Source organism: Dama dama, chromosome 5, assembly GCF_033118175.1.
Source record: "Dama dama isolate Ldn47 chromosome 5, ASM3311817v1, whole genome shotgun sequence".
NCBI classification, from domain to species: domain Eukaryota; kingdom Metazoa; phylum Chordata; class Mammalia; order Artiodactyla; family Cervidae; genus Dama; species Dama dama.
The window spans coordinates 125315400-125342727 of NC_083685.1; the positions used below are offsets into that span (position 1 = coordinate 125315400).

At 46.4% G+C, this 27328-nt stretch overlaps 2 protein-coding genes across 4 annotated transcripts; one reads left to right on the forward strand and one right to left on the reverse strand.

Moving 5' to 3' along the window:
* Positions 1-39: 39 nt before the first annotated feature.
* On the reverse strand, positions 40-26804 carry NUP85 (nucleoporin 85). 3 transcript variants are annotated; one of them, XM_061144844.1, is made up of 20 exons: positions 26651-26804; positions 21680-21773; positions 17286-17454; positions 13728-13798; positions 13131-13174; positions 12008-12077; positions 10752-10873; positions 8012-8146; positions 7796-7918; positions 7458-7589; positions 7116-7222; positions 3985-4068; positions 3765-3830; positions 3432-3583; positions 2805-2912; positions 2583-2700; positions 2380-2480; positions 983-1134; positions 556-657; positions 40-217 (listed from the first exon to the last, which is right to left on the reverse strand). In XM_061144844.1, the coding sequence occupies exons 1-20, from the start codon at positions 26681-26683 to the stop codon at positions 116-118; spliced, it is 2085 nt and encodes a 694-aa protein (XP_061000827.1). In that variant the 5' UTR covers positions 26684-26804; the 3' UTR covers positions 40-115. The 3 variants fall into 3 exon arrangements, with proteins under 3 accessions (XP_061000827.1, XP_061000828.1, XP_061000829.1); XM_061144845.1 differs by lacking the exon at positions 26651-26804 and adding an exon at positions 26575-26634; XM_061144846.1 differs by lacking the exon at positions 2805-2912.
* LOC133057831 (small ribosomal subunit protein uS10-like) lies at positions 14645-15109 on the forward strand. Its single transcript, XM_061144857.1, has one exon. It carries the CDS (start codon positions 14687-14689, stop codon positions 15044-15046), a length of 360 nt encoding a protein of 119 aa, XP_061000840.1. The 5' UTR covers positions 14645-14686; the 3' UTR covers positions 15047-15109.
* Positions 26805-27328: the final 524 nt, after the last annotated feature.

A 27328-nucleotide genomic window follows, 5' to 3' on the forward strand; every position in this document is an offset into this window, starting at 1 on the left:
GCAGGTTAAAACCTCCCCACATGTAAGAACTTGCCTGTATTTGCAAAAAGAAACATTTATTCTTTTAAAAGTGTATATACATTGCCTTTACAAAGATACCATGTTGGAGCCAGTTTCAGGAACCTTCCAATGAGCCTTCTTTTATAATCGACCGAGCAAGATTCCGTGCAAGAGCAAGTCTCAGCATTTCTACCTTGGTGGTCTCGATATCATCATCCTAAAACCAAAGACAGCCTGTGTGAAGACCAGCAGGAAGTTTTCCTTCTTTCCCAAGACTATCTAATCCAAAGGAAGATAACGGGCACAAAACATTCAGTAGTATCTTCCAGCAAGTTCTTAATATGAGACCAAGCTGCATGCAGAGGGCCACCACAACTGATAGGAAAGAAGAAAATCGAGAGGCCAGAACACTAAATCACCCCATTTCCTCCTAAAAAGGTAGTGTGCCCTAGTCGCAAGTTAAGCAGTAACGTGAGAGGCATGTGAGTTTGTAAGGGGCCAACGTCTTGGGCGGGGTGCCTCTTCTCCCCTCCATCCTGGAACCACCAGACTGACCTGGAGCTGCTGGGCATCGGGCTCTCCACACAGCGGCCTTCCTGAGGTCAGGTCCTCCAGACACCTCAGGAGCTCGTACGTCTGCTCCGCGGAGAAGATCACCTGCGGGGAGAGGCCGCTTCGCGGAGCTGCTCCCCAGCCAGGGCCCGCAGCTGTCTGGCAAGGGCTCGGCTGAGACAGCCTTTCTTGTATCATGTGGAGAAGTGTGCTGGGGGCTGAGAGGCCCCCCTCTCACTCCCGGCTCTTCTCATCAGGGTCCTGGGCTGAGCACTGTCTGTGGACCGCTGCCTCATTTCAAGATAAGTCATTTGCTTGTGGAGATACTAGATTTCCAGAGTGGGCGCTATGGAAATCACACACCCCTACTTAGGAGACGATGGATGGATGTACATTTGCAACAGCTACAGGATAAAAGAGAAGACTCTACCTGTTTCTGTTCCAAAAGGGGCAGGGCATCTGTCAGCAGTGTCATCCAGAAAGACCGGGGGGCAATCTGGGATGTCATCAAAGAGAGGAGGAGAGAAGCAGCATCGACAAAACGCTTCTCCCCGTATAAGCGGTGGAACTCGCGGTACTTTCCTGTTGGGAAGAGAGAGCACCAGGTCACCTGTGACCCTAAACAAGAGACTCCAGAGCAAGGAAATTCTTCCAAAGCGGCCTCCAAGCTCATCAGCCAACGAGACCAAAAGGATTCAAAATCCTCGCTTAAAGGGGGCTCCAAAGAGCCAAACCTGGGAGAATATAAGCATCAAAATGAACAAGAGTCATGGTTGATAATAGACTGAATAAAATAACCCTCGAGGCCATGGCTGATATAAATGAAAGAATAAACGGGAGGAAGGGGAAGCTTTCCATACAGGGGAATGCCAACTAAAACACAATTCTATCGGCACTCAGAATATCACCAGTAGTTACGAACACTAGTGGATCAAAGTCTGAGGAGATTAAATAATCCTGAAGTACAGCTCCACAGATTAATAAATCTGTTTAATAAATAGTAGAGGAGACCCCTGGTGGATGCCGTTTTAACCAAATGATCAAGGTGAACTCCACTAAGGGAGTTCCTATTAACACATCCCCTCAGTGGAATTCCTGCCAAGTATATAACCTGAGGCTGTTCATGAATAAACCCAAAGTAACAATATTCTACAAGAGAGCTGAACAGACTCTGCAAAAACATCAAGATTAAGGAACACCAACAAAGGCAGAGGCATTAATGAGATACGAAAACTAAATTCATGACAAAATAAAGGACATTGTTGGGACAACTAATGAAATCAGAATATGGATTAGGTGAGAGTGTTGTATCAACGCTGAACCTCCTGATTTTCATAACTGGTTAAGTAAAAGAAATGTTCTCATTCTTTAGGATATACATGCTCAGATATTTATGGAGGAAGGGAAACAATGTCTCCAACATACTTCCAAACTATTCCCAAAAAACTTGACTGACAGAATAAAACAAATGAGGCAAAACATGAATAACTGGTTAACTTGGTAAAGTGTGTAGGGTAGTCTCTTATCCCTTACACTACTTTCACAATTTCTAAGTTTCAAATTACCAGAAAATAAAATGTTACCCAAAAACACGCTTTGCAGAGGCCACGCTGGCTCCTGTTTTTTCCCTGTGGTCGTGCTGCACAGTGTGTGGGCTCTCGCTTCCCCCACCAGGGATCAAACCTGCACCCCCTGCAGTGGAAGCATGGAGTCTTAACCGCTGGACCACCAGGGAAGTCCCTCAGAGTTCTGTGTGTTTTGGACTGGAGAAGTCTAGAACTTCTGTGCGCTTGTGCTGAAGGTCCCGGGGACAGCTCAGAGACTCACCCAGGAATGTCAGTCGATCACTGAGCATCATGGCTGGCCCCAGGTTGTCAATGAGATCCAGGTCAGAGAAGCAGCCTCGCTCACAGTAATCCCTGAGGAACCTGCAAGGCCGGCCCAGAGATGAGAGCAGTAGCCCCAGGCCCCCCGCTCAGCCCGACGACGTCCCAGGCAGTATCCGGGGAGCACGCAGACAGGGAGCCCACCTGTCTGACACCAGCGTGGCAAAGGCGGCATCTTTGGCGCGAATGCTCCAAGAAAGAGCAGAGCCCAGGCGATTGTTGCGGACCGCTTTCATGGCCAAGATCTTACAGATGCTGCGAACTTTGCAGGGAAAAGAGAAAAGGCAAACCATTCACCCTCTCACTCACTCCACTCCCAAGCCCTGCTGAGATAGGAGCAGCCTTCCCACCGCCTCTGAGTTTTACGTGGCTTCTCTGTGGCCTCCAAGTGCAGCTGGGCAGCAGAGCCAGGAGCTGCGAGGTTTATAGATCGTCTTCTGGCCTCGTCAACAGCACGACCCACCCTGGTAGGCTCTGGCTTTGTGAGCAGGTTTCACTTTAGCGGTGGCAAGAATATTGGCAAGGCTCCCCAGAGACCAACGTGTCATTATCTGTCCACATGCTGAAAATCCTACCGCTTTGGGTCCTGAGTGCTAAATGCTTTCAGGGACGGTCATAAACACGCAGTGCGTCTGGGAAGAATAACCATTTAGGCCTGTGCCACTCAACAGCGAAGCGGGGAGAGACGGGGCAAACTTCATCAACGTCTCCGCGTGCTCGTCCTGAGCCACCTCCAGTCCTGCGTCCCCCAGCCAGCCCGAGCCGGCACCGGCAAGCCCCCTGGGACAGGACAAACCGCAGCTGCCAGCCTGAGCCCTGGCTGAAGGCATGAGCACATAAGTGGTCGGGACCTCTGCAACAGGCAGCATGCTCGACTGCTTCTGGGTCCCAGTGGGCCCCAGCGCTTCCTCCCTCCCCAGGGACTTTCCGACGCTTGGGCTCACCTGGCAGCTACTGCCCAGACCCTGAAGGCGGGGAGGAGAGCCCACTCACCTTGCTCCGTCATCTGCCGCTGCTCGCAGACCCGCAGTACCTTGAGGGCTTTCTGCTCCGTGGTCAAAGGGATCCGCTCAATATGCAGCTCGAGAGAGACCCGGCCCAGCTCAGGGCAGTGGTCACAGTAGTCCACACCCAGCTGCCACAGGCTGCGTGGGTCCAGGGGGACAGACATGAGGGCCCGGAAGCTGCCCTGGGGCTGGAACTAGCTTCCAAGGCAGCTCCTCCCCAGACCTAGTGCCTCCCCAGAACCAGACAGGAGAGAGCCCCGGCCACGCGCAGCGCCTGCTGGAGGGCACCCGCTGCCTCTCAGCCCTGCGGCCTTCCTACCTGTGATGAGCGAAGAGTCCTGAGGCGTATTCCAGCAGGAGGAACTCTCTCATGTTGGATCCAAAGCTGGCAGAGAACAGACCACGAGACCAAGGCTCCCAGGCTGCTCTTTAGGGCCCCCTTCTGCAGCCCAACCTCCCTCCTAGGCATTCCGGTCACCCCCCCCTCAAGGGCCTGGGTGGCAGCAAGGAAAAGGCTGGCATGGCCGTGGAGTACTGACTAGAGGTTGTGCGACTGCAGGAGCTTGCAGTGATCCAGCAGGTCCGTCAGGTGGGCCACGAACCACCAGTTGCTCAGGGCGATGCTGCGGGTTCAGATACCAAGGCAAGAAGCAGCGTCAGGATGAGCAGCCACGGCCCCCAGGTGTGCAGCATAAGCAGGGGCCCCACACCTCCTTTGCTGTAAGAGGAGGGGAGGGACAGTGGCAAGCTGGACTCTGCCCACGAGGCGGGGACTAATTACACACTGTGAAGGACACTCAATGCCGAAACAGCAGCCAGTGAGACGTGTCAATGGAGAATGTCACACAGAACAAAATCCAGGGACCCAATGAGAGAGAGAGAATGCAGATACAGGGTAATGGCTAAGAAAAGGATGAAAAGATTGGTGGGGTTTGATTCTTGATGAAACATGGAACTCAAAGAACTATGGTGTGCATTTGGATTGCTGTTTACATTCTGTTAACGTTTCTCACTGTTGCATAGTTTTGATTAACATATTTTATGAACACAATTATATATACATGACAGCACTTTAAAAACCACCTTGTATTATCTATTAATACTTTGTATAAAAAATTATTTTTTGCTTGATTACATGATTAATAATTTGACTTTATTGGATATGTAATCTGACACATAACAAAGGTCTAAAAGTCCATCCCCAAACCACATTTAATCAAAACCTAAAATCACCTCTAGCCCTTATTAAAAATGACATTTTCTAGGGCCCTTTAAATGTTTCAGATGTTAAGCTTTTTTACATCGCCAAATTTTGTAAACTCACTAGCATTTTGAATAGAATTATACCAATGCACTTACTGCGTGTGAATACATCATTTTGAGTTATATTTTTAATTTGTTACTTGGCATAGGCCTTTCTGTATCTGTATATAATGCTAGAGTATTTTTTAAATCTTGGGAGGGAAAAGCAACTTCAATGTTGCTAGGGTGAAAAATCCTGCTTTCAGGATATAAAAAGAGTAGGGATTGGTTTACACTGCATGACTGACTAAATGGGCTGTCTGCCCTGCCCTGGGGCTGCTGTCCCGTGAAGTCCATGCCAGTTCCTCTCTTCCTTTTGCTGGATGGCAAGAATTGGCAGCTGCAGCCCACAAGGGAAGAAATCCAATTTCCCTTCAGCTGTGGGCATGCCAGGCAAACACGGGGCCCTTCAGCAGGAGCTGGCCAACTGTGGCCTCCCAGGGCCTCTCTGGGATTCCCTCGTGGCTCAGACGGTAAAGAGCCTACCCACAATCCCTGCGTCAGGAAGATCCCTGGAGAAGGAAATGGCAACCCACTCCAGCATTCTTGCCTGGAAGATCCCACGGACTGAGGAGCCTGGCGGCTACATACAGTCAATAGGATCACAAAGAGTCAGACATGACTGAGCGACTACACTTCACTTTCAGGGCCTCTCTGCTCTGCCTCAGGAGCCCTCTCTGCCCCATGGCCTGGCATGGTTGACATGGGGATCATCAGGTACCCCTATAGAAAGCTCCCTTCTAGCTGAGGAAGGGTTCCCCTCATTCCCCCCAAGAGGAGTGAACAGCTGACACCACACCTGAAGCTCAAGGCTCCCCTACACCACCAGCCCCCCGGCCCCACCCCAGACAGAGGCTCTCCTCCCCTGGGAAGCGAGCTGGGGCCTAACTGGAACAACCTGTGAGAAGGCAAGTGCTCAGGAGACCCCAGATCCCACCCTTCCTCGTCCAGGAGGGCACTCTCTGAGCATACTTCAGCCCTTCTTTCAATTAATGGACAGAGGTCTCAGGACCTGCTTTTCAGAGTAGGGCAGGAAGAAGCTTACTGGTCAGGAAAACCCAAGCTCCTAGATTCCTAGCTAATGGAAATACCTCAATTTTTTCCCTGCCTGCCAGGGCAGACGGACGCCCAGACTGAGGGGCTGCAAGCCTGATTTCCTCCTTCAAGACTGGCAGGGGTGATGTGTTTTTCAGCGGCGTTCGTTAGCACCATGCCTCTTCGTTACACTTTTCTCTTTTCCTTCTACAACCACTGGAAACAGCAAGGTGCTTTTCTTTTTTATTGTCCTTCCTTCCTCTTTTCCTGAAATCTGTCTTGATCCTAAAATTCCAGATGTTGCTTATGAAGGAAGCCCTGGAGGAAATAACCCACTGCCTGTAACAGACAACATATTCAGGAATGCCTATTGCTTTGAATTATAGACAGAGACCCTGACAAAACTAAATACTGGTGTCTGTGCCCTGGGAGCCGCCCCTACTGATTCTTCACTGCAGATACAACCCCTCGTGCCAAAATCAGCTGAATTCTGTAAGTTATCTTCCAGTTCCAACCAGTCCCTATTTTAGAGGTTTGTGAAAAGAATACGGACACAAACCTTCCTTTCTCCAAATCTAACACCATTTTCTGAATGGGCCTTGGCTTTCTTTTGGCCAAACAGGAAGAGCAGGTAGCATGTGTGGGGTGGGGGTGGAGGGTAGAAGCGGGGAGACCTTCCTACTGCCCAGATTCACTAACAAAGAAAAGATCCAGTCAAGGTCAGCGAATTCGATACCTGAGCAAGGCCACCTGCTCCAGCAGTTCCCAACCTTCCCCCTCTGCATGAGAAGGGAGGGTGAGTTCTCTCTGACTTACTACAGTTGGGGAATCTGGAAAGCTTTGCCTTGGATTCACTGTTTCACGCTCCCTATCCTGCCTTGCTGAAGGTCTGGGGAGGGGGGTTGATGTAGAATCTCTGCTCCGAACAGACCCAGCCCAGAGTCCACTGGTGTAGCTCCTGGCTCACCAGAGAAGTGCTGTCCTGTAAGGTGGCTGCATGTCCATCAAGTTCCAAGAAATAAGCTGGCTGGCTATTTCTGGATTTTAAATACCATAGTAATTTCTTGCAATATTACTTAAAGTAAACATCCCTGAAGTGCAAACTGTTACACATACAGGAGCCTGCAAGCCTCAGGAAGGCCCCCAGGCTCGTCCAAAGAGAAGACACTGCCTGCCCAATGTGGCTGTGGAGGGGGAGCAGGTCTGTGGGAAGGAGGGTAAGACACCAACAGGAAGGAGCAGGACACTCCGGAAAAGGCTGGTGGTGATGGGCGTGCGACACCGTGAGTGCACCAGGTGCTGAACGGCCCCGAGGCGCTCAGTGGGGTCCTACCTGCACTCCTTGATCACTTGGTGGATGTCAAACTCGAAGGCTGCCATCAAGATGTTGTCCAGGGGCTCTGGGTTGCTCTCACCTCCCAGAAACAGGTCAAGGCTAGACTGTGGAAAGGTGGTGACCCATTCAGTCCCCGAATGGTGGCAGAGACTCAAGGGTGCAGGCAGGGCTGCGGGGACCCTGGAGAAGGGCGATGGGGTCCTTCAAACTGGGCCCAAGGAAAGCCCCCTCTATTCTCCAGGGAGGGTCAAGTCAACAAGGCTACACGGTGAAAGTGACCCGGCAGGGAGCGGAGCCCTGGACGCCATCTCCCCTCCCCTCCCGGAGGAGCTGACAAACCTGGGCGTAGAGGTGCAGATCCATGGGCTTGACCGTGGGCTGAGAGTACAACAGCCGGGTCACCAGGAAGTGATACCAGTTACTCAAAAGCTCCTTCTGCTCCAGCAGGGCGGCATCGTCTCCCAGCAGGACCTGAGAAGAGACGCTGTCCCTTAACTCTGGGGCCACTTCCCGGTAATGCTCCTCATCTCAGCTGGAGCAGCTGAGTGAAAGGCTCGCTCCTTCCCAACAGGGCCCATACAGAGAGCCCCGTCTGAGGAGGAGCTGCTGCCGGGCTGGACGCCCAGGGCCCCAGGAGGAGCTGGTTGGCCCCTGGCCAGGACCCGCTCGCCACAGACCTTGCAGAGGGACTCGAGGTGGGGGCTGGAGGCGAACGTGCCGTCCTGGAGGTGCCGCTCGCATTCCTCGTGCCAGTGCTGCCACCTCAGCTCCAGCTCCGTCAGGGTCTGCGTGTTCCCAGGCTGCGGGCAGAGACACGGACGGGGCGGTCACCATGCCAGCCCCTCACGCTCCCTGCATGAACCCATCTCTGCGACCCAGGCGGCTCCACATACGCTGAGAACGGGCATGGTCCTCATCAGGTCCCCCAGGACTCGGCACATGCCTGCAGAGGCGGGGTTGGCGTCGGCTTCCTTGGAGAGCATCTGGCGGGCCTCGTCCAGCCGGCCCTGCAGCACCAAGGTGGTCACCTGGGAGGACACCAAGAGCACAGCGTCCAGGCGCAGACTCAGCAGCCAGGCCCCTCGCCTGCTCTGGCTTCCTCGTCCCGGAGAAGAGTGACGGTTCCCTCCCTCAGGGTAATCTAATTCATCCAACCTTCTAGTTTTAACCCCTGCACCATGCTTTTCAAACTGCATGTTGTTATAACCCACTGCAGGTATGACCAACTTTTTAAAAATAAAATGAAATATAAAATAAAAATTACCAAAGTGCATCAAATAAAGCACTGATTCGTAAAAGTTTCAGTTAAAAGAAAAAGTTTTAGTTCAAATACTGGGTTGGCCAAATTTGGTTCAGGTTTTTCCATGCTATTTTATGGCCTGAGTTCAATTCCTGGTTGGGGAACTAAGATCCTGCAAGCCACAGCAAAAGAAAAGGAAGAAGAAGAAAGCCAAGGAAACATATGCTGACAAGTCCCAATCCCTCTCCCTGAATTCGAGACACGCACATTCTATTCCCACCCTGTGGCTCCACTTGACTCTCACAGGCATCTTACTTAACATGCCTTGAAGTAAACACCTGGTCGCCTCCAACCCACCAACCCACATTCTTCTATTTCTTACACATCCAATTCATTAGCGAATCCTATCACTGTACCTTTAAACTGTATCCAGAATCGAATCACCTCTCACCACCTGCCCCACTCAGCTCCCACCCGTGTCCACTCACCAGCACCGCCGCCTGGTTTAGGACCTGAGCCTCCAGACGGGCCCTCTGCTCTGCTTTCGCTCTGCTGTCAGCAGCGCAGCCAGAGAAGCCTGTGAAAACCTGCATCAGCGACTTCCCTGCTGGTCCCGTGGCTGAGACTCAGTGCTCCCAGTGCAGGAGCCTGGGTTCCATCCCCGGTCAGGGAACTAGACCGCACACACCGCAATTAAGAGTTCACATGCTGCCACTGAAGAACCTGCATGCCACAACTGAGACCCAGCACAGCCAAACAAATAAATATTTTTAAAAAGAAAAGAAAATCTAAGTCAGATCACAGTGCTCCTGTGTTTGACTCTCCAATGTCCTCCTTACCCCAACTGACTCAGGAGTAAAACGGGAACTCTAATGCCCACAAGCTAGGGCATACCTGTATCTCCTTCAACTAACCGAGTCCGAACAGCCCTGTGGAGCATGTGGGGCACTCCCCATGCTACAGACGAGGAAACTAGAGGCAGGGGAGTGACTCGCTGGAGCTCAGAGCTGGCAGAGGCCGAGCTGGGATGCCACCTGGGCAGCTTGGCACCACAGACCCTGTTCCTAGCATTCAACTACCCTGCCTCTCTGGGGCTTTCCTGGGGGCTCAGTGGTAAAGAATCCTCCCGCCAATGCAGAAGACACAGGTTTGATCCCTGGGTCAGGAAGATCCCATGGAGAAGGAAACAGCAACCCACTCCAATACCCTTGCCTGGAAAATCCCATGGACAGAGGAACCTGGTGGGCTCCAGTCCACGGGGTCGCAAGAGTCAGACAGGACTGAGTGACTAAGCACCACCACCACCCTGCCTCTCTAGGAGCTGAGCCCTTACCCCTCGTCACCTCCTCAGGTTCCTACTCACACGTCACCTCACGAGGGTGCCCTTCCTCGACTCTAACACTCCCAATTCCCCTCCCCTGCTCTATTTCTCTCCAGAGCACTTCACTTTTACACATATTTTACTTGCTTCTGTATTTATTTCCTGTCTCCCCACACAGGATGCAAGCTGTGTAAGGGCAGGAATCACTGCCTGCATTGGTTCTGGTTGTTTCTTCAGGGCCTGCACACAGCACCACTCAAATACACAGTGAATGAACCACACACTTAAAACCTAGGCCCGACCATTTCTGAACAAAGGCTCTCCCCTTACTGGCACAGTCTCCAAGCACCTGAAGGCCTCAGAAACAGCCTCAAAGGCAGCAGTTCTCTACCTGAATTTCAGATGTTGTAAGTCTGCAACATTCAAGTCAACCAGCCAGCTCCTCCCTGGTCACTCCAAACTGGGTCACAGGTCAGTATCAGTGAATGGAAAAGTACTGCTCTCTCAGACATGAATACACACACGTAGACACACACACACACTGACTTTCCAACTGACTATCCAAAATGACTGGGATCATCAATGTCTTTGTTTTTAATAGCTTTACTGATTGCAATGTACACCTAATAAACATTCACCTGTTTAAGTGTCTAATTCGGGGGATTTGAGTAAGTTTACAGAGTTGTGCACTATCATCACAATTCAGCTTCAGAACACATCTCACACCTCAAAACAGCCCTCAGCCCACTGACATCAAACCCCTATCCCAGCACCTATCCATCGGCTTTGCGTTCTCTTCACCAAGTCTCATTCTTAGATCCACAAAAAGATCAAAATTCCCTTCTCACTGTGAAGTCTACAAAGCATTATTTTTCTTACATGATAACTTAGTTCAAAACTCCCCCACGGAGCAGGGAAGGAAACACCTCCCTAAGCACGTCTCCATGATCACAGACTCAAAGAGCCAGACGCACACGGGCTCAGCAGGGAAACCCTCAGGCGGCCTGGGAGCACAGGCCAAAGAGAACACGAGGAGGAAGGCAGGGAGGCCCAGCAGGCACGAGGGTCTTACCAAGTTCCAGAAGCTCTCGTGTTTGCTTGGATTCTCGCTGCCCAGAACATCTGCCGACAAATTGTCCACCTCGCACACGTGCAGCCGGACCCAGTCAAGGAGGTAGAGGAGGAGCGGGCCAGCTGGGAGGAAACACACAAGCAGTGGATTCCACCTTCCCGAAGTACAGAGTGTAGGGCAGGCGAGCGAACGGCGGAGGAAGCACTTTGTCCGTCTTCAGTGAGCGGGCGTGTGGTCCTGACCACAGGGCTGAGCTACCAAAAGGACTCCTGTGGGGCCTCCTCTGTGCCAGGCAGCGCAACCTTCCACTGAATCGTCAGGGGGGCCGACCTCACCACCCCGACCACCCCCAGCTTCTTCACAACTACACAATACTCAGTGACCACATCAGTAATGGCCATAAGGGGATGGTACTGACTAGGTGCCAGGTACACAACCATGATAAAAAGATAGCGACAGTCCTCAGAGTCTACTGGAGGAGGCGAGCAGACAACCATCCAATTCCATTTCAAGCTGCTCAGTGCTTAAGCAGGAGTATGAATAAAAAGCTGTGACTGCACAGAGACTACTAACATACACTTATGGACAACAGTAAATATAAACCATTAAATGAAAGCAAAAAGGCCTGCAGCCCCTCCACAGAGGGCCCACTCAAGCCAGGATATTGTACTGACAATCAAATTCAAGATCAAGGGAATAATTCGGAGTGGACGCATGAAGCTGTAGGGTTGCCCCGGACCCAATCACCAGCAAAGGAATTCTCTCAGGGACTCTGCCTTCCATCACCTAATCCTGCCTCATATCCGTACAACTTTTTTCATTCTTAAAATTTTAAACAACAGAAATGTACTGTCTCGTGTTTCAGGAGGCTAAAGGTCTGCTGGGAGGGCTGGTTCCCTCGGAGGCTGGGGAAGAACCTGCACACACCTCTCCCGAGCTTCTAAGACTTTCTAAAGCTTCACCAGTCCATGATACAAATATGGACCACTCCTTTCGCACGCTAGTTTAGTATCTGTTTCTTCGTATTTTTTAGGGGTCACCTGCCTACAATTTAAGGTTTTCAGAAGATACTCTGATTCTTTTTGCAGTATCTTGACAAAAACACAGGCTTCTTCAGGCATCCTGTAATACTTCCCAATGCTCGTATTGATGAAAAGCAATGAAAAGAGCATTTTAGGCAACAAAACACTCATCACAGCACAGGACAGGGTAGGGGGGACACCTCTGCCGCTGTGACAAGATGATTCTGTGCTTACCTGGGGCTACTTCGATAAAAAGAATCTCACAAAGGTTCCAAATGAGCTCCATTGCCGACAGAATGGAGACCTAAGGAGGGAACAGAGGCCGAGTTTTGACTGAAAACATTCCTGAGATTTTTTTTTTTTCCCTAGAGCTAAGAAGCAAAGCAGAGCTTGAAGCACATGATGGTCGTTCATTAACTCAACATTTATAGACTGTTCCTACAGTAGGGTTCCCCACAAGACAGTCAGAGAATTTTAGGGGGTGGGACACAGAATAATAGTTTCTGTTTCAATGGTTGTGGTTTTAATGTGCCTTAGAAAAATGTAAGTAGCTCTTTACACCCATGATCTTGATGAATATTACAGTTTAGGAAGCGGCTCTGAGTAAAAAGGGAGAGATGATTTTTAGAAAAATATTTAGCAAATAACATCATAATATACAGGTACAGCAAAAATTAATGATGTTGATATTCAAGGGATTGATTTTTAGGAAACAATCTATTAAAAAAGTAAACCCCGCCCCCACCCCCAAAAAAAGTAAACCCAATGTAAGACTCCAAAATAAATCAGCTCTGGACCCTGACCTTAGGAATATGCAGTACCCCTATCATCCTTCTTGTACAATCACAGAATTTTATACCTTAATCATAAGGAAAAATAAATGGTCTGATGACTTCAGATATGGTGCACCAGTCCCTACTGACTACTGAGTTTGAATAATATAAAATTCTAACCAAAGAATGAGAATTCTTTAAGTCATCTTCCAACTAAAATGTAACAACCTGCCATTTAAAAATACTGGTTCACTGAGTATAGTTCATGAGACTAACCAGTGGTTCTAAAACCTCAGCTCACCATCTCAGGTGACACAACATGGTAAGGATTTATATTTCCCATAAGAGCTGAAAACTCGTACAAGTATTTATCAAGCATATCCTTGTGTTCCAAGGTGCTAAGCCTTGAACAGGGCACCAGGAAGTTCAAGATGAGTCTTACCACCCCAAGGAGCTGCCTGTCTACCTGGCAGGAAAAGAGACGTCTGCAGTATCAGTGATTTCAAAGCCACCCCCGGTGACTACTGAGGACTCAGAAGGACATAAATGGTGCTGGTACCACACAGGCGGCCCCACCCCCTTACCTGGCTGCTGAACTGGCGGCCACTGGCTGAATCTTTATCAGCAACTAACAAAACATAAAGTATTAAAAAAATAAAATAAATAATTTTAAGTGAGCAATGTAACATGAGTCTTACTGTTAGACCTTCATAGACAGGTACTGTGGCTTGTGCCTTCTACTGACCACCCATTTTCAATACAGATTTTTTTGAAACATGCTTCATTTCTTTGTTGTACATCAATGATCTCAAATCATGGCCCAGAAATGACAAGTGGGTCTTTCAACTACAATGTGGCAAACAGAGAGACCACCAGGCTACACAAGATTCTATCCAGCACCCACAAGTCACACGGCTCTCAGGATTATGATAACTTTCAATCACCAATATCAAGGAACTGGGAATGCAACTGTCAAAGGTCTTTAATTTGGCCCTTTAGCCTCATACCTGCTAACATAAAATGTTCTAATTTGTTCTAAAATGTACTCAAGACAACTGCCAGAAAATTAAAGATTATGTAAGAAAGGCAAGTAGGTTTTAAACTAGAATGTCAATCAGATTTTACCTTGTAGTACTTATAGCCAGATAAATATTTCAATTACTCACACACACAATATTTACCTGCAAATTGGTGCATTTCCTCCATGCACGCTCTTATGACTGATCGGTAGTTTTTACTCACTCGAACCAATCTACAAAAGGTGAAATGGCATACAAGATGAACCTGGAACAGTTTATGGTGACAGAAAATAAGGAACATCTTGTGATGATAGAAAGTATCAAAAAAAAAAAAAAGATAAAAAGTTTGCTGACAGACAGGAGTCAACTTGAAGGAGTTCCTCATGGCCAAAGCTAAAACAACTTGAGCCACAAAATAAACAAAATAACATACAACCCAGGGACTAAAAGAAATATCCATGAGTCCACAAGGATATTAATTGTCTCAAATGAGATCCACTAATGGATCCTAAAATTAGCGGTTGAAATTTGAGGAGAAATGGGATTTTCATAGTCTCAGAGTTTTTCCCTCAAATACTTACTAGTTACAAAGGGCAAAATGGTTAACTTTATAGTACAGAAACCCAGTAGAAACCACATTAACCAAGTGATCAAGGTCAATATAAACATAATAAAACATCAGTATCATGAACCTCATGATGTGATGTGTGAAGAAGGACATATCACACCACTTCTGTGGTATTTTTGCTAAAAATGCATAATCTCTGTTCAGTCATGAGAAAACATCTGACAAACCCAGGACAGTTTTGAGGGACAGTTTCCAAGATGATTGGTCAATATTTTTTCAAAAGTGATAAGGCCATGAAGCAGATTAAGGAGAAAAAAACTAAATGCAACCTCATCTGGTTGCAGAAGAGAAAAAAGGACATTAGTGGAAAAAATGGTGGAACTGAAATAAGGCCTTCAGTTAATCACACTGCATCAACATTTAAGTTTAAAAAAAAAGAAAAAAATTCCTCTTTGAGGAAGACTCGGAGCTCCGTGCTACCCGCTCTTGTTCCTGACTCACCGCTGTTAGCTCTCGCTGAGGAACAAGTCGGTCAGGAAGCCACGCCGCAGCCATGGCCTTTAAAGACACCGGCAAGACTCCCGTGGAGCCAGAGGTGGCCATTCACCGGATTAGGATCACCCTCACCAGCCGCAACGTGAAGTCTCTGGAGAAGGTGTGTGCTGACTTGATCAGAGGCGCGAAGGAAAAGAATCTCAAAGTGAAAGGACCAGTTTGGATGCCTACCAAGACTCTGAGAATAACTACAAGGAAAACTCCTTGTGGTGAAGGTTCTAAGACTTGGGATCGATTCCAAATGAGGATCCACAAGCAACTCATTGACCTGTACAGCCCCTCTGAAATTGTCAAGCAGATCACTTCCATCAGTATTGAGCCAGGAGTCGAGGTGGAAGTCACCATTGCCGATGCCTAAATCAATCTTTTTAATAAATCGATAATCAGTTGTTAAAAAAAAAAAAAAAATTTAAGTTTCCCAGTTTAAATACCAGTAATGTGGTTATACAAGATACTAACATCAGAGAAGCTGGATGAGGGATGTAGAGAAGTCTATTATTTTTGTACTTTTTCTGTTATGTTTAAAATTATTTCAAAACAGAGTTCTTAAAAAAGGAAAGAGCAGAACTAAACAAACAAAAAAGGAACTGGCTATTAGTTACCAAGAAGTAGATCCTTAGAAAGAAACATTAGCTCTAAATGAAGAGACCTAAATGCTGCCTACTGGCTCCATTTATTTTTGTTTATTTATTTTCTGGCTCCCTTTAAAGATGAACAGAAGGTACAATGGGGCCAGCAGCAGTTGAAGCAACTTGCACACACTCTCACTTAATTTTTCAGTCAAGACTCAGCCCCAAATAAATAACTCACCTGGCCAAAAAACAAGATGATATGCTGACCCCCATGCACAAAACAGGAGCTCCCATACCACCATTAATAGGACATTCACATGTTCACTGATTTATTAAATTCAGCAAATATTTAAAAGCACCTACTATACAGATGAATGAGGATATTTGGGAACAGAAGGTCCACATAAACGAGACAGGGTCCCTGCCTTCAGGGAATTACAGGACTTTTGACATGCTTTGGGCAATAGAGGTTTCTCTGAGTTATCAATATCCTGTACCAGTCTCTTGTCACCAGTGATCTTTCATAAACACACAGACACACACACGTGCTGACCAGGGTACCCTCTGGGGTGATTCATCTGTAAAATGCTTATCAAGGAAGTAAAATACGGTGACACTGTGGTTTATAAGAAGAAATAAAACACTAGTCTTCAATCCCAATCCCTGACTCACAGATCCTAAAACCTTTGTAAATTCCTAAATGACAAGAGCACTGGCAGAACCTTTCGTTCCAACTCTAGGTAGCTTCTGGATGAGGACTTCTCACCATAAAGACCCAGTCATAATTAGAAACTGAAATTATCAGCCCTGTCCCTGACTTCCCTGGAGAGAGGAGAGGGCCATAAATGGAGATAATAATTAATCATGCCTACATGAGGAAGATTCCATAAAATCTCAAAGGCAAGGGGTTTGGAGAGCTTCCAGGTGGGTGAACACATCCATGTACCAGGATGGTGACACAGCCCAGCTCCACAGGAACAGGGGTTCCTGCACTTGGGACTCTTCCAGACCAGGCCCCACGTTCATCTTCACCTGGCTCTCCATCTGTGTCCTTTCTCATATCCTTTAATGAACTGCTAAACTTGTTTCCTTGAGTTCTGTGAGCTCCTCCAGCAAATTTATCAAACCTGAGGTCACCATGGGAACCAGTGATTTGTAGCCAAGCTGGAGAGCAGCTTTGTGGGTAACCTGGGGACCCACTATTTGTGACTGGCATCTGAATGGTAGGCAGTTTTGTACTATAGAGCCCCTAACTGGAGGAATCTGTTGCTATCTCCAGGTAGGTGGTGTCAGAATACAGCTGAATTGTAGGACACTCAGCTGGGGTCAGAGAACTGCTAGGTGCGTGAAAACTTCCACACATTTGATGTCAGAAGGGTTGTGAGTGAAACACAGGAAAAACTTTTTGTTTTTCCAACACAAATACCAACATTATCTATTCCCTAGACATATGAACAGACACTAAGAAAAACCTAACACAGGGGCTCTCAAACTCCACTTGTACTTAAGACTCACCTAGAGACTTTAGGATCCACCCCTAGAAATTTTGGAGATATGAAGTGAGGCCTGAATAAGTACCTGATGTTGATGCAGTTAATTCACAAACCTCACTTCAACCAGTTCTAGTCTGTAAACAATACAAGTTTTCTGGTCTCTTCCCAAAAAAATGCCTTGAAAATAATTCTTTAAAGACAAAACAAAACTCTCAACAGTGGGACCTCATTCAATGACTCTCAGGTGCTTATTTGGCCTAAATTTTATTCTTTGGAGGGTAAATGAAGTAGGAATAGAAACAGAAAGCTTGTCAAGCAGCCAGCAAGTCAACTGGCAGCCATTCACACATTCTCTGAAAGACTTCTCCATCCATGACCACTTACACTGCCCAGTACAGAGGCCAGGAGATCCAACCTGGAGTCGCATATTTCTCCAGGAGGTCCACCCATTGTGCAAAAGGAAAAGGAGGCATTTCACTTGGTTTTTCAAAATTTAGTTGTGGAAGGCAGCACCTATCAGCAGCCAACTTACTGAGCTTTTCTAGATTTCCCAGTCAACTCTTCTTCGATTCTCTGGAGGCCCACGAAGATTCCATGGGATTCATTGAAGAGTTTTCTCAGGATTTTAGAGTAAACATCTATATCCTTTCGGATGATATGGATAAAGGGGCAACCTGCCACCATCTCTGGTTTTTCTGAAACTAAACAGGAAAAACAAAAAAATTAACATCTATCACAGTCATCCTCATCAAAGCACTCTAAAATTTTAATTGAGTAGCTAATTACAAAAGCTTCAGCTTCTTTGCTACTGATTTCATGATATATTATTTATCCACACATGAATTTTTATTTTTATTTTCTTTGGCCATGCAGCAAGTGGGACCTTAGTTTCCCAAGCAGGGCTTGAACCCATACCCCTGCAGTGGGGGCACAGAGTCCTAACCACTGGATAGCCGGAGAAATTCCTCATATTTAAATTTTTTTGTTTTAGTTTTTATTTATTTGGGCTGTGCTGGGTGTCTGTTGCTGCTTGGACTTTTCTCTAGTTGCAGGAAGCGGGGCCTACTCTCTAGTTGCGGTGCACAGGCTTCTCATTGCCATGGCTTCTCTTGCTGTGGAGCACAAGCTCTAGGGCATGCATTTCAGTAGCCGTGCACACTGGCTCAGCAGTTGCAGTTCCTGGGCTCTAGAGCACAGGTTCGAGTTGTGGTGCATGGGATTAGTTGCTCCATGGCATATGGGATCTTCCTGCACGAGGGATCGAACCTATGTCTCCTGCATTGGCAGGTGGACTCTTTATCACTCAGCCACCTGAGTGAGTGAGTGAAAGTCACTCAGTCGTGTCCGACTCTTTGCGACCCCATGGACCATACAGTCCATGGAGTTCTCCAGGCCAGAATACTGGAGTGGGTACCTTTCCCTTCTCAGGGAATCTTCCCAATCCAGGGATCAAACCCAGGTCTCCCGCACTGCAAGCAGATTCTTTACCACAAGGGAAGCCCAAGAATACCAGAGTGGGTAGCCTATCCCTTCTCCAGCAGATCTTCCAGACCCAGGGATTGAACCAGGGTCTCCTGCATTGCAGGCGGATTCTTTACCAACTGAGTTATGAGGGAAGCCCTCAGCCACCTGGGAAGCCCCCATACGTGAATTTTTTAAAATTCTTTTAATTTTTTATTGAAGGATAATTGCTTTACAGAATTTTGCTGTTTTCTGTCAAACCTCAATATCAATATCCCCCTCCCTTCTGAAACTCTCCCCCATCTCCCTCCCTACCCCACCCCCTAGACTGATACAGAGCCCTTGTTTGAAGTTTCCTGAGCCATAGAGTAAATTCCCATTGTCTATCTATTTTATATATAGTAATGTAAGTTTCCATGTTACTCTTTCCAAACATCTCACCCTCTCCCCATGGCCATAAGTCTATTCTCTATGTCTGTTTCTCCATTGTTGCCCTGTAAATAAATTCTTCAGTGTCATTTTTCTAGACTCGGTATATATGAGTTAGAATATGGTATTTATCTTTCTCTTTCTCACTTCACTCTGTATAATAGGTTCCAGGTTCATCCACCTCATTAGAACTGACTCAAATGTGTTTCTTTTTATGGCTGAGTAATATTCCACTGTGTATATGTATCACAACTTCTTTATCCATTCATCTGTTGATGGACATCTAGGTTGCTTCCATGTTCTAGCTATTGTAAATAGTGCTACAAAGAACAATGGGAAGAGCCACTGCACCAGTGAAAGTTCAAGAACCTTCTGTACTAAACACGATCTGCAATGTTCTGTTATTTTTTTTTTGTATGTTTAGAATGTTGAAATGTTTTTGAAGTTAAATAAACAGTATTACATTAAAAAAAAAAAAACAAAAAACAAAGAACAATGGGATACATGTCTCTTTCAATTTTGGTTTCCTCAGGGTATATGCCGAGAAGTGGAATTGCTGAGTCATATGGTGGTGAACGTAACTGAATGGTGGTTTTATTCCTAGCTTTTTAAGGAATCTCCATGCCATCTTCCATAATGGCTGTATCAATTTACATTCCCATCAACAGAGCAAGAGTGTTCCCTTTTCTCCACACCCTCTCCAGCATTTATTGTCTGTAGACTTTTTGATGAGGGCCATTCTGACCAGTGTGAGGTGATATCTCATTGTAGTTTTGATTTGCATTTCTCTAATAATGAGTGATGTTGAGCATCTTTTCATGTTGTTGTTAGTCATCTGTATGTCTTCTTTGGAGAAATGTCTGTTTAGATCTTTTTCCCACTTTTTGGTTGGGTTGTTTGTTTTTCTGGTATTGAGCTGTATGAGCTGCTTGTATATTTTGGAAATTAATCCTTTGTCAGTTGCTTCATTTGTTATTATTTTCTCCCATTCTGAGGGTTTTCTTTCCACCTTGCTTATAGTTTCCTTTGCTGTGCAAAAGCTTTTAAGTTTAATCAGGTCCCACTTATTTACTTCTGTTTTTATTTCCATTACTCTAGGAGGTGGGTCATAGAGGATCTTGCTTTGATTTATGACATATGTGAATTTTTATATACAAATGTTTACTCTTAGACTTTACCCCTCAACTCACTAGCATACTCTGTAAAGACATTTCACCTCTATCCATTAAAATGTACTAGGAAAAAAAAAGGAAACCACTTAATATCAGCCTATGTAAACTCAATAAATAAGATAAACCCAGAGCTAAAGTTTTACAAAATGTCAAAATAAATATTCTTTTTATATTATTTTTTATTGCCATTATTCCTAAAACAAAGAATCAAAAACTGACTAAACTATTTTGCAACAGTGATGAAAAGGCTCTGTAATGATAAACTATAAACCACCAACTTATGGAAATTTCACATACAGCAGCTTCTCAAATAAATTGTGATAACGTTCAATGGCTTGTTGTGAATGTGATTTCAATAAATAAAGAAAGAAAGAAAATCTTGAGTTTCCAACAATCAAGGACAAGCTAGAAATGTTGATAAGCTTTCCATTAAGTAGGGAAAGAAGCCATTCAGACATAGTCACAGAAGTTTCTCTTCTGAGCAACTTCTACCACTCTGCCAAATTTGAGATTCTCAATACCAAGATATCCCATAGATATTTGGCAACATCAGGGATCATTTCAAACTATAAAATCAAGAAAAACTACTCTGCTTAAAAATTACATGAGGGCCTGGGAAATCCCACGGAGAGAGGAGCCTGACAAGGCTACAGTCCATGGGTTCACAAAGTCAGACGTGACTTAGTGAGTAAACAACAACAATTAGCTTTTCTACAAAAGAACGACAGGAGTTGAATCTTTCAGAAGGAAAGGAATGATGACATTATTTATCAATGAAAAAATTGTGAATCACTACATTGTACACCTGTAGCTTATATAATATTGCATATCAACTATACTTCAATAAAAATAAATAAAAAATTAAAAAAAAAAGAAAGAAATATCCAAAAATTACATGAGGGCCTTCACAGGTGGCACAGTGGTAAAGAACCCGCCTGCCAATGCAGAAGACACAAGAGATGAGAGTTCAATTCCTGGATCAGAAAGATTCCCTGGAGAAGGAAATGGCATCCCACTCCAGTATCCTTGCCTGGGGAATCCCATGGACAGAGGAGGCAAGAGGGCTACAGTCCATAGGATTGCAAAGAGTCAGACACTACTGAGCATCGGTGGTCTAGTGGTTACAACTCCATGCTTCCAATGCAGGGGTCATGGGTTCAATCCCTACTGAGGGAACTTAGACCCCACATGCCATGCCAAGTGGCAAAAAAATTTAAATAAAAGAAAAAATCACACAAACTGCATACTATGTAATTTACTAAAATTATATGACCTTCATTAGCTCAATGTGCTCCCGACAAAAAAGGAAAACCTCTACATATGGATAAAGACAAAGATTCACAAAATAATCCTTTTAACATTTCCTGAGATTTCTCTCTTGAAAAGGAGAAAGCAAAATCAAGTATAGAGATGTCGATTTCACCTTGCTACTAGAGGGAATCCTCATCAGAAAGGTAAGAGCCATGTCCGATACCTGATGGAGCTTAGAGGACAAGTTATTTTGTTCACAATGAAAAAATGAAGGTAAGGGCTGTGACATCTGCAAACATTCACAATGAGGGGACTACTACAAAGAGAATTTAGTCACTCAGGACAAAAAGGGAAACAAAAAGCTTCAAGTTTTTAAGTATAAAGAAAACCTTCTTTAACACTGGGAAGATCATTGTTAACTTTTTTCCTGGACTCAACATCTGCCAAGTCTCACAAATCAATGAAAATCTTAAATAGCTAAAAAGTTTCCAAAATGAAAATGGTACAAAATAAGTTCAAGTTTCATATCTCAGCTAGTCAAATCTGAGAGAATAAAGGAAAAAAAAAAATTGTACCAACACAGATAATCTAAAAGAGAAACAAAAAAACCTACCTTTTTTATTGAAAGAGGTTTCACACACCAGCATCTCCCCTGGACCCCAATCAAAACACATTTGCTTCTTCTGGGAATTCACTCCTGGAATCCACTATTAAAAAAAAAAAAAAAAACATAAGGCACAGAAATTGTTATTCTTCCTAAAGGCTTTGCTTTCAATTGACTTGCAAGTATAATCCTAGTAAGCAGTGGTTGTGAAAGTTATCAAGTGCTAATCTATAAATACAACTGAGTGTGGCTGAGATGAGCCCAGTCTGTTAGACCCTAAAGGAGCAAGAGAGTTTTGTTAGGCACCTGAACCCAGCCTGCCACTTCTCAAGTGCTGATAAAAAGGAAAGCTACCCCCTAATCAGTTATTATATGGAAATTTAGTGATCTGTAGTTCAGAAAAAGGGCAGTTAAAAAAATTAAACAGGAATTGAACTGCTGTTACTCACTAAAAAGACCTCCAATCCCATGGCCTCTATGTTACATCTTTAATAGCGCTTAATTTTTTTCTCCAACTCAGTCACACCAATCCCTCTGAGTCCAAGCTTCATAAATGCAACTGCATAATCCACCCTTTATGAGTTTTCTAACCTCCAGAGCTATATCCATAACATCAAGAGCCAAAACAGGAACTTAATTTATGACTGCACACAGGCTTTCTGGAGTTGCGGTGCGCGGGCTTCTCACTGTGGTGGCTTCTCCAGTTGTGGAGCACAGGCCCTAGAGTGCATGGGCTTAGCTGCCCCGCGGCATGTGAAATCTGCCCGGAACAAGGACTGAATCCGTGTCCCCTGCATTGGCAGGTGGATTCTTACCCACTGAACCACCAGGGAAGTTCCAAAACAGGGACTTCTGATGCTCATTCCACTCCCGCAGTAGGACAAAGCCTTCCCCAACTGTCAGGAGCAACCCTTGTAATCCTCCGCCTTCCCTCATGACCCACTGACGTCGCGCTAGTGGTAAAGAATCCGCCTGCCAATGAAGGAGACACAGGTTTGATCCCTGGGTGGGGAAGATCCCCTGGAGAAGGAAATGGCAACCCACTCCACTATTCTTTCCTGGAAAATCCCATGGACAGAGGAGCCTGGAGGGCTACAGTCCATGGGGTCGCAAAGAGTCAGGCACAACTGAGTACATGCATCTCTCCTATACCCCAGCAATTCCACTTCTAGGTAGTTATCTGGAAAGAACCAAAAAAAAAGTGAAGTGAAGTGAAAGCTGCTCAGTTGTGTCCAACTCTTTGTGACCCATGGACTATACAGTCCATGGAATTCTCCAGGCCAGAATACTAGAGTGGGCAGCTGCTCCCTTCTCCAGGGGATCTTCCCAACCCAGGTCTCCCACATTGCAGGCAGATTCTTTACCAGCTGAGCCACCAGGGAAGCCCTTAAAAAAAAAAAAAGACAAGAATTGTAACTCACATTTCTTAAGAGTCCTTGACCTAAAAAGATAATACCACTGGTCTAGAAAAACTACTCTAGATTAATCTCTTTGGATCTACACTGAAACATTCCTGAATCTGCTAATTACTAACTGGCCTTCACAAGCCTTGATATATTCACCCTGCTATAAAAAGTGACAATAGTTTTCAAGGTTATTCATTAGCCTCTTGAGAGTGTGTATAGAGCAAGCTCAAAGAGCAAACTAATCTCAAATATAGACATGACTGAATTCAAACTTTCATTGCTGAGCTTCAGATTCTAAACTATGGATGATGCCCTTCTGAGAGGCTGTGTCCACAAGGCCAAACTAGTCTTCCTACCTGGTCTTCCCAACACCAATGTAAAGCTGGGTTGTCACAAATCAGTCATCACTACTGGGGGCAAAATTCAGCTTAGATCGTTTTCATTCCATTTGTAAATACATGACTCACTGTCATGGTTCAATAGCAAGTAGCTCTCCAGGGCCGCACAGAGTACTGGGAAAGTTTCCCCATCCAAAGATTCTGACATAAGCGAAGGAGGGAAAAGTAAGATAACATGTAGTCTGAAAAAGTCCCAGTGATTCCAATAGTCTATTTTTCCTCCCAAAAAACAGTGACACAGTCCTTGATGGATATTTGGCATTTAAAGTACTTCACATATGCATTAAAAGTTAACACTCTATAGGATATAGCAGTAAGCTTTAGACAATAACATCTCACGTTCACTGCTGTTTGAGATCTCATGTCTCTTGTCCAGTTAGCTTTGAATTGACTTCTATTTTCAGTTTTTGGTTTTTTTTTTTTTCTATTTTCAACTCTATAGGATATAGCAGTAAGCTTTATAGACACTAACATCTCACGTTCACTGCTGTTTGAGATCTCATGTCTCTTGTCCAGTTAGCTTTGAATTGACTTCTATTTTCAGTTTTTGGTTTTTTTTTTTTTTTCTATTTTCAGTTTTTGGTTTTGTGAGACACTGCTTTGCAGTATGATGGCTTCAGCAGAAAGCTGAAGGCATCTCAACTTTCTAAAAAGCAAAAATAGAAGGTCAGGCAGCTTGCCGTTTAGCAGGGCTTACAGGTTACCAAGAGCTAAGAGATACAGAACAAGCCAAAATAGACAGATGGAAATATTTTCTAGTCAAGGAAGTCAGGGAGAGCTTTTCTGACAAAGAGGCTGCTGGAGCTTGTATGTAAAAAAATGAGTGGGATAGAAACCTAAGAGAGAAGAGCATCCCAGACAGGGGGAAGGGTAGGTATCCCTCCTCTAACAGCCAAGAATCTCCTTCTAAGCATCATATATCATCCACATCTGACATACTCTCCTGAGAGTTCAAACAGACGTGAAAGCAAACAGAGCAATGAAAAAGCAGGAATGGTCTCCCGAGACCTAGTAGATGCTGAAGAGATCAAGAAGAGATAGAAAGAATACATGGAAGAACTGAATAAAAAAGATCTTAATGAACCGGATTATTACAGTGGTGTGGTTAGTCACCCAGAGTCAGACATTCTGGAGTGCAAAGTCAAGTGGGCCTTAAGAGAAGCACTGCTGTTAATAAAGCTAGTGGATGTGATGAAATTCCAGCAGAACTACTCAAATTCCTAAAGGAGGATACCATCAAGGTTTTGCATTCATTATGTCAGCAAGTCTGGAAGACCCAGCAGTGGCCACAGGACTGGAAAAGGTCAATCTTCATCCCAATTCCCAAGGGTAGTACCAAAGAATGTGCTAACCATCGGACAATTGCACTCATCTCCCATGCTAGTTAAGATCATGCTTAAAATCTTGCATGCTAGGCTGCAGCTTTATGCGAACCAAGAACTTCCAGATGTTCAAACTGGGCTTAGAAAAGAAAGAAGAACTAGAGATCAAATTGCCAACATTTGCTGGATGATACAGAAAGCAAGAGAATTTCAGAAAAACATCTATCTCTGCTTCATCAACTACGCTAAAGCCTTTGTGTGGATCATAACAAACTGTGGAAAGCTGTTAGAGATATGGGAATACCAGACCATCTCACCTGTCTCCTGAGAAATATTCCCTGACTGGGAAATATATCCATCTGTCCACTTAGGCTTGTTCTACCTCTCTTAGCTCTTGGTAACCTGTAAGCCCTGCTAAATAGCAAAGCAGCAAAGTAAGAACCCTGTATGTAAAAACTGATCGGTTCAAGATCGAGAAAGGAGTATGACAGGGCTGTCTGCTGTCACTGTTTGTTTAATCTATATGCTGAGCACATCATAAGAAATGCCGGGATGGGTGAGTTACAAGCCAGAATCAAGATAAGCAGGAGAAACATCAACAGACCTAGATATGCGGATGATACCACCCTAATGGCAGAAAGTGAAGAGGAACTAAAGAGCCTCTTGATGAGTGTGAAAGAGGAGAGTGAGAGTCGGCTTAAGGCTAAATATTAAAAAAACTAAGATCAAAAAATTAAAATTAAAAAAATAATAATAAAAAAATTAAGATCATAGCAACTGGCCCCATTACTGCATGGCAAATAGAAGGGGAAAAGGTGGAAGTAATGACAGATTTCCTCTTGGGCTCCAAAATCACTGCAGATGGTAACTGCAGCCATGAAATCAGAAGACAATTGCTTCTTGACAGGAAAGTGATGACAAACCTAGACAGTGAGTTGAAAAGCAGAGACATTGCCAACAAAGGTTTGTATGGTCAACGCTATGGTCTTCCCAGTGGTCATGTACAGTTGTGAGAGCTGGACCCATAAAGAAGGCAGAACGCCAAAGAATTGATGCCTTCGAACTGTGGTGCTGGAGAAGACTCCTGAAAGTCTCCTGGAGAGCAAGGAGATCAAACCAGTCAATCTTAAGGGAGGTCAACCCTGAATACTCACTGGAGCGACTGTTGCTGAAGCTCCAGTATTTTGGTCATCTGATGAGAACAGACGACTCATTTGGCAAAGTCCCTGATGCTGGGAAAGATGGAGGGCAAGAGGAGCAGAGGGCGTCAGAGGATGAGATGACGGGACGGCATCACGCATGGAATGAACTTGAACTTAAGCAAACTCCGGGAGGTGGTGAGGGACAGGGAGGCCTGGCGTGCTGCAATCCATGGGGACGCAAAGAGTCGGACACGACCGGGCGACTGAACAACAAGCAGTCTCTCGAGAGAACTATACTTGGTAAACCTTGGGCCAGCTCAAGCAGAAGCCAAGCTCACGGGGCTGCGACGTGAAGCTTTGCTCGGCTGGGAGAAAAAAGCCGTACAATACCTCCGCCTGGCTCCAACCCGCTCATTAAGCGGGCTTTAGCCCAAGAGGAAAAGCCAGAGAAGCAGGGAGGTCGGGGAGGCAAGGGACGGAAAGGAACAGAGTTGGGGGGCGGGGTCTCCAGGGCCAGGTATTCCTCAGAATACACTAGGGAGCAGGACCCAGCGACCACCGCGACCCACACGCGGGGAGCGAATCAATGCGACAACCGAGCGGGGGGCAACTGTGCTGAGGGAAGGGGCCGGGCACCTCGCCAGCAGCAGGGACGAGGCGGACCCAATCTCCGGGCCCCGGGGGGAAAGCGTACTGTTCGGGGCCCCCTTACAGTGACCGTCGGCTCGCCATCGAACTCCTCCATAGCGCCGCACCACAGCCGCCGGGAACTCGCAGGGCCGCCAAGGCTCGCGCCTCAGGGCTCCGGCTCAGGGCCGGCTGCGAGAGAGGACCCCGCGCGTGAGCGCCTCCCGCACTGCCTGCAGGCCCAGACGCGGCGGGGGCTTCTCCTCGGAGCCACGGCCACCCGCTCTGCGGCGCTCCGCACGCGCCCCTCCTTCTGGCCCGGACCACACGAACGGGGAAGGCAGGGCCAGGGGCGGCCTGTCCTCCCGGGACCGCTTTCGCCAGATCCGGCGCCGCCGCGGACACCCCTGAGCCGGGCGGAGAGAAGCCCCCCCGGCCGGCGGGAGCGGCGGGGAGGCGGCTGCGCATGCGCGGCCGAGGTCGAGCGCTTGGCTTGGCCCCGGCGGGAGCGAGCTCACCACCCCTGCCGAGCCTGTTTCCTCCCCGCGCCTCGGTCTGCAGGCTCCCGTCGTCGGCGCCGCTGCTTTTTCCATGGCAGGAGCCCCGTTGGTTCATCGGGCTTGTGTAGGAAGGTATTCGTCGCCAGCCCCTACCCCAAAAGGCTCCAGAGGCATGGGGGGGACGAGATTGATGCAGCCGAAACAGCTGGGAAATGGAGACCCCTGGGCTGAGTGGAACACAAATACTGGTTTGTTACGGGCTT

Excerpts from the sequence above, each read along its gene's own strand:
- LOC133057831 (XM_061144857.1), top strand. The coding sequence starts at position 14,687 with ATGGCCTTTAAAGACACCGGCAAGACTCCCGTGGAGCCAGAGGTGGCC.
- NUP85 (XM_061144844.1), bottom strand. The coding sequence starts at position 26,683 with ATGGAGGAGTTCGATGGCGAGCCGACGGTCACT. Across the intron at positions 13,175-13,727 it reads GGAAATGCACCAATTTGCAG|TTGCTGATAAAGATTCAGCC; the intron begins GTAAATATTGTG and ends ATGTTTTGTTAG. Across the intron at positions 3,584-3,764 it reads GGACTCTTCGCTCATCACAG|CCTGTGGCAGCTGGGTGTGG; the intron begins GTAGGAAGGCCG and ends GGACCCACGCAG.